This window comes from Podarcis muralis, chromosome 9 (assembly GCF_964188315.1).
Source record: "Podarcis muralis chromosome 9, rPodMur119.hap1.1, whole genome shotgun sequence".
NCBI lineage: Eukaryota > Metazoa > Chordata > Lepidosauria > Squamata > Lacertidae > Podarcis > Podarcis muralis.
Window position 1 is genome coordinate 56907835 of NC_135663.1, and position 6000 is coordinate 56913834.

Here is a 6000-nt window from a genome sequence, read left to right on the forward strand (position 1 = left end):
TAAACCCTTAAAAGAAGCCCAATGAGGATTAAGCATGCACAGTGCCCAGGGAATGCTGACTGACTGAGAGGGAAAGAAACTGAAAACCAGATGGAAAGGAGAAATGAAATGAGTAACTGAAAGATAAATACAAAGCAAGATGCACAGAGATATAAAAATGGTAGGAAGACTAATTTCCTTGTCTGGACAGGTCATTTCCTGGTTCATATAGATACAGATCCTCCAACTCTCCCTATTTCCCAGGGACAGTCCCAGATTTACAGAAGCTATCCTGGTTTCTGATTTGATCCCAGAATGTCCTATTTTTCCTTGGTACATCCCTATTTTCATTGGAGAAATGTTGGAGAGTATGCAGTTATGCAACCCCCAAGTCAATGAGATAAGAAACTATACAACCTTGAGAAGACTTCTGAAGGCAGCCCTGTATAGGGAAGTTTTTAATCTTTAATGTTTTATTATTTATTATTATATATAAAATGTTGGAAGCCATCCAAAATGACTGGGTCAACATCTCTATTTTCATTGGACTAATGTTTGAGGGTATGTAGATAAGTCCCCAAATGATGAAAGTTACAGCTTCTGATAGAATTTAGTGGAGAAATCAAAGATTTTAATGTAGTTGGGACTGTAGACCACTGTGTCCCAATATGAGAAAAAAGCACACACACACAATGAGAACTGATCATGGTAATAGGCACAGAATGCTGACTGGACTAGGACAGAAAACCAGGGGGAATGGGACGGAGTGGCTGAACCATGAAAAGAAAAACAACATTTTTTGAAGTGCCCCACTCGTTTCTACCAAAAGTAAACTATTGAGTGTGAGTTATGTAGCCAGAACAGCCCCATCTACAAAGTACAAAGGGGTGCTTGAAGCAGGTTACAGATGTACTAGGTTAGAATGCGGCAGTGCGTTATGCATTGAGTTGCCTTTGCTAGTGCAAAATTCAGTAGCCAGATAGCTGTCTTTGGTAAAACAGTTTTAGCATGGGGCTTCTCAGTAGTGACTCCCCATTTCTGGAATGCTTTCCCTAGGATATACACCTGGGGACATCATTGTTTGCTTTTAGGCAAAAAGCTAAAACATTTCTGTTTAACCAGGACTTTGACTGTTACTTGGAAAGGTCACGAGTTGGGGCTTTGGTGTTTGTAGTGCTCACCTTTTAGTGGGATGGGTAGAATTTGTCGTAAATATTATTGAATGAGCGTGTTTAGGTTGTTGGGTTTTTTAATTTGCAAAAGATGATGTTCAACATAATCTATCCTAAATGACATATTATTTAGTTGTGATAGAATGCCACAAAGTCCCATGTGCAGTTTTGCCATCTTTAGGGTATATGCTCTTTTAACATGTTTAATCTAGTTCTTCAGTCTCCTTAACACAGGGTCATTTGTAGAAGGCCAGTGTGGAGTGAGTGGTTCTTAGAAGTGACTAAACAGAGGATTTCAAAGAACTTGGGCAGTTGCAAAAGCAAATAACCTTGCTAGCTAAACTGTTTGTTAGGAAACAAAGGTGTTGTCTGGAGTAAATTTAAACAACAAAGAGACATAGTGGCAGCTAAATGCATCAGTGCAAACCAATAGGGTTGATGTTGCAGGGACTCTTTCAAGCATGGAGTGCTTTGGATATAATTCGCTTTTATTTGTTTACAGAAAGATCAGGTTTAACTGTTTTAGATCTACTTGTAAACAGTTCAGCTTATTTTCAAATGATCACACTTTTCAACTCTTGACATTTTAGTTTGAGGGGCTTAAAAAAGAGCAAGTAAGCATCATTTAGCAGTTAGTGGTAGTTAAAAGGAGGGGGGAAACACCCAAAGTGCTTCGGTATCGTGACACAGATAAGGCACTCAACAAATATACTTAAAGCACAGTACTAAAAAGAAACAATGAATGTGCTACAATAATAGTGGTATAAACAAGCATTAAAAATATAAATACTTGTTAAAGAATAAAATGGGTCATGTACCCCCACCCCCACCTAAAAAAAAGACCAAATATTCAGAGTTAGGGAAATGGGAGAAAGAATTAGAGAGCAAAGAAACCTAACTGCACCTAACATTCAGAAGACATCTTAAGGCAGCCCTGTTCAGGGAAGTTTTTAATGTATGATATTTTAGTGGGGTTTTTGGTTTCTATGGAAGCCGCCCAGAGTGGCTGGGGAAACCCAGCCAGATGGGCGGGGTACAAATAATAAATTATTATTATTATTATTATTATTATTATTATTATTATTATTATTATTATTATTTGAATTCTGGACATATCTGTATCATATGCACATAAATCAAAGTCATGGATTGCTTATAAAACTAAAATTTAACCATCAGTTGTGCACAGATCAAACAAACTATGACTTGTTTCTCCAAAATTTGGTTTAGTTTCCAGCTGCTCTTACCATGTCCCTTTGTAGCTTAGTGAGTGTCCGGGATGGAGGGGGCAAACAAACCATGGTTTTTATTTTATTTATTTCTATACAAACGAATTGTGTATACCACATGATAGTAACAAAACGTCTAAGTAGTTTGGTTAAGGAGGGATACTAGGTTCATACATTAATGCCAAGCCATAGGCAAAATAAACCAGAGTGAGTAAGCCAACAATAAGAGATGGCTTCAGATCATGGCTTGTTGACAGTAAAACAACACTCAACTCCCAACTTCCCACTTGACTAGAAAGCACACAAAGCACTTCCCAGCCGTGCAGGAAGCTCCCACAGCCAATTGTTCCCTCCTCCCATCACCACACCATGCCACAAATGGTGTTTCCCAGTAAGTGGGGAACAGGTATTACCAATAAAGCTTCTGTCCGTTTGGCCACATGGGAGAGGCCTGACTCCTCCTGAGAGAGGCATTATTTCTCTACTAGTACAATTTGGCTTGTGGCAGCAGGATTGCAACTTTGTTAGGGAAAGGAGCTATGAGAGGTATAGAACTATCTCCATTGTATGCTGACTCCATTATCAGCTGCAAAACTGCTGCCAAACAATTAAAGAATGCTGCTACTGCTGCTGATTCTGATTCTGTAGTACTAATGTCAATATTCTTTTATTCATAGGGCATTACATTTGATGAATTCAGATCATTTTTCCAGTTTTTGAATAATCTAGAAGACTTCGCAATTGCAATGCAGATGTATAATTTTGCAAACCGTTCCATAGGAAAAGGTAAAAATATTTAATGTCAATAGTTAATACTTTTTTAATATTAAAAGAAAAGAAATCCGTTTTGTTTAATATTTGTGTGAACATCAAGTATTGTGCTTTTTCTGCCTGTTCAACCTCTCCAAAATTCTTTAAATATGTATGTACTGCATGGCAGTTATCCATGTTTGAATCTTATGAGACATAAAATGCCTCTTGTGTATCTAAGAGTTTTCTTGCCATTTAATAAATATATGCAAGTGTGGTAGGGAAGACTCATCTATGAACCATTTATATACTTTTTTTTAGTAGGTATATGCTTGTAAAGCCATAGTAGCAGTAAAGCAGCAGCTCCCCAGGAGTTAAGCTGCATGCTTCCACCTATGGTCAAACTGTATATTTGTGAATAAATTCAAATAATACAAGACACTATAAGCCTCCAGCAAACCACCTCAAACCACACGAATGAAAATATACATGTATATTAGATGTATTCTGTACTCCACAGTTATCATTTGCATTAGCAGTTGCTTTTTTTCAAGAGATCAGCTGTGCAACTAAGCTATAATAAGGGGCCACTTAGAACACAGTGCTCTTGACAAATATATATATTTAATGGAGAATGAGTTTTTTTCAGTAATAAGTAATGGTAATCACTGTGTGGCATGATGATTTTGGTTAGCTGCTAAATTTCCTTGTTTCCGTAGATGAATTCAAGCGTGCAGTATATGTAGCTACAGGTTTGAAGCTTTCAATGCATTTAGTGAGCACTGTCTTCAAGATCTTTGATGTAGACAAAGATGATCAGCTGAGCTACAAAGAATTTATTGGTATTATGAAAGACCGATTGCAACGAGGGTTCAAGGTAAGAACATGGATTATCTCTTAATCACGAAAACTTATGAATGAGATATAAGCAGTCCATAAATTATTAAATTTTTGCTGTTTCCAAAACTATTTGAAATATAGCCATTTTTTTCATAGATATCTGTTCTACTCTTCAACTTGAAAGGGTTTCAAGAACTTCATCACATAGATGTGTATTTTATTATTATTTAAGGATGTGCCAGAATTCATAGTGTAGCAATAAACAGTAACAGTCTGACTTTGAAATGAAACTCATGATTAATCTATGGTTATTATTAAAGTTAAAACTACCTCCATATATGTTTAGTTTACTAACCCTTAATTTACAGAACTGGGATTTGTTTGTTTTTTCTATAGCCAAGTCTACAGACACATTCTGATCCAGCTTGATGTTGATCAAGTAGGTCCCCAGTTAATCATCTAGAAGGTTCAGTCTCATCATTGCAATTTATAGACTGGGAAATTAATGTCTAAAAGCTTTTGATAGCCTGTAGTTTTAGAAGTTTTAGAAGTTTAATCTGTACTCCTGACTGCCCCCTAGAGACAATAAATTAACTAAATAGTAGTCAGCAGAAATGAATTTTGTCACAAAGTATTTTTAAGTAATTCTGTAAATACTGTTGTGTAATTATGCATTTAATTTCACATTTTAAATTAGGCTTAGTCTTCTACCAAAAATACAGTAATCAGATTGCATTTATTTATAAGCCTGAAATACGCATACAATATAAATATTTTAGGTTAATGATTATAAGTAGGAATGAGCCGCTACCGACTTGCTCAGCCCATAAACGATTGGGCTGGACTATTCAAACAGTTGAAAAAACTCTCTTCTCTAATGAAAAAATGTCTTGAAGAGGGAATACCAGGTGGCGGAGGGCATGGAACACAGCAGCGCTTCGCCTCAGTGGCAAATATCATGATCCTCAGCCAACTGGAATGCCCTTCTCCAATGGATGGGTGTGTGTTTTCCCCATTAGGACATGGGAACTGCCAGGGAAGCATGAGGAACATATGAGGTGGGGTGCTAGCTATTTTGTGCTCTGCCAAGCTCAAAGGGCGACTCAAAATCAGGATTAAAGCAAGTGGGCTGAAATACTCATACAACCCCAGTTTTGATTTCTTACATCATATCTGATCTATGAGGCCTTTAAAGAAGGAAGAATGAATCTATACACCTTTTCTAGTCATTTGAATTGGCAAGCCAACTATGTAATACCTTGCCTTCAAAATGTGGTGACAAAATTTATTTCATTGCTTGTGCTCTGAATGTTGTTTTTTAAAAGTACCACGGTAGTGTGGAGTTGCTGATTGTCCTTGTTATTAGTGTTGGGTTAAAATGTGTTGTTAGCCAATCTTCTTTTAGCATTCCCTATATACACTGTTCATAATTCTGAATATTATGTCTCCTTTGCAAATGTATTAAGGGATTTTATAATTGTTTTCTAACCTGAACTTTACAAATTTCTGCTCTGAGATCTGGTATGTTTAACTGCCACCCTGTGGACAGTGACTGTATTGCCAAAATTTGTAGTGATGTTTGTACAGTAATTTCACACAAGCTGTATGAAAGTAGAGTATGGGGGTTGTTTCCATAATACCTTATTTAAGATGTAGATACAAGATCTTTGCTTAAAACATGCATTTTTTTCTCTTCTTTACCAAGAACTTTAAGCAACAACACTCTCTATTCTAGCATCTTTGAAATTAACAGTTATTCCTATATTGTGCTATGATACATAATTGTATCACAGGTGCATGAATATTTTAGCCTAAAATTATTTTTGCAGAGTTTTCTACACTATGACTAACAAGTACAATTCTTTTATTGTTTTCATGCCATCTTCTCCTAACGCTCACCTTTGGCTGCCTTCACATGATGCTTGCACATGCACACTTCTTTGTCTTCTTCTCAGGGCTACAAAACCCTGCAAAAATACACCACTTTCAAATCCTGTGTGAAGAAGGAACTCAATAGCAGATAAACTATG

The 6000-nt window shown here is 36.6% G+C and overlaps 1 protein-coding gene across 1 annotated transcript in view; it reads left to right on the forward strand.

Moving 5' to 3' along the window:
• The window catches only part of MICU3 (mitochondrial calcium uptake 3), a 40210-nt gene extending 34210 nt beyond the window's left edge, over nt 1-6000 (forward strand). Inside the window, exons 12-14 of the mRNA XM_077934298.1 lie at nt 3058-3166; nt 3850-4007; nt 5926-6000. Coding sequence (XP_077790424.1) covers nt 3058-3166; nt 3850-4007; nt 5926-5994 — 336 coding nt within the window. The 3' untranslated portion in view covers nt 5995-6000. The remainder of the gene's footprint in view (nt 1-3057; nt 3167-3849; nt 4008-5925) is intronic.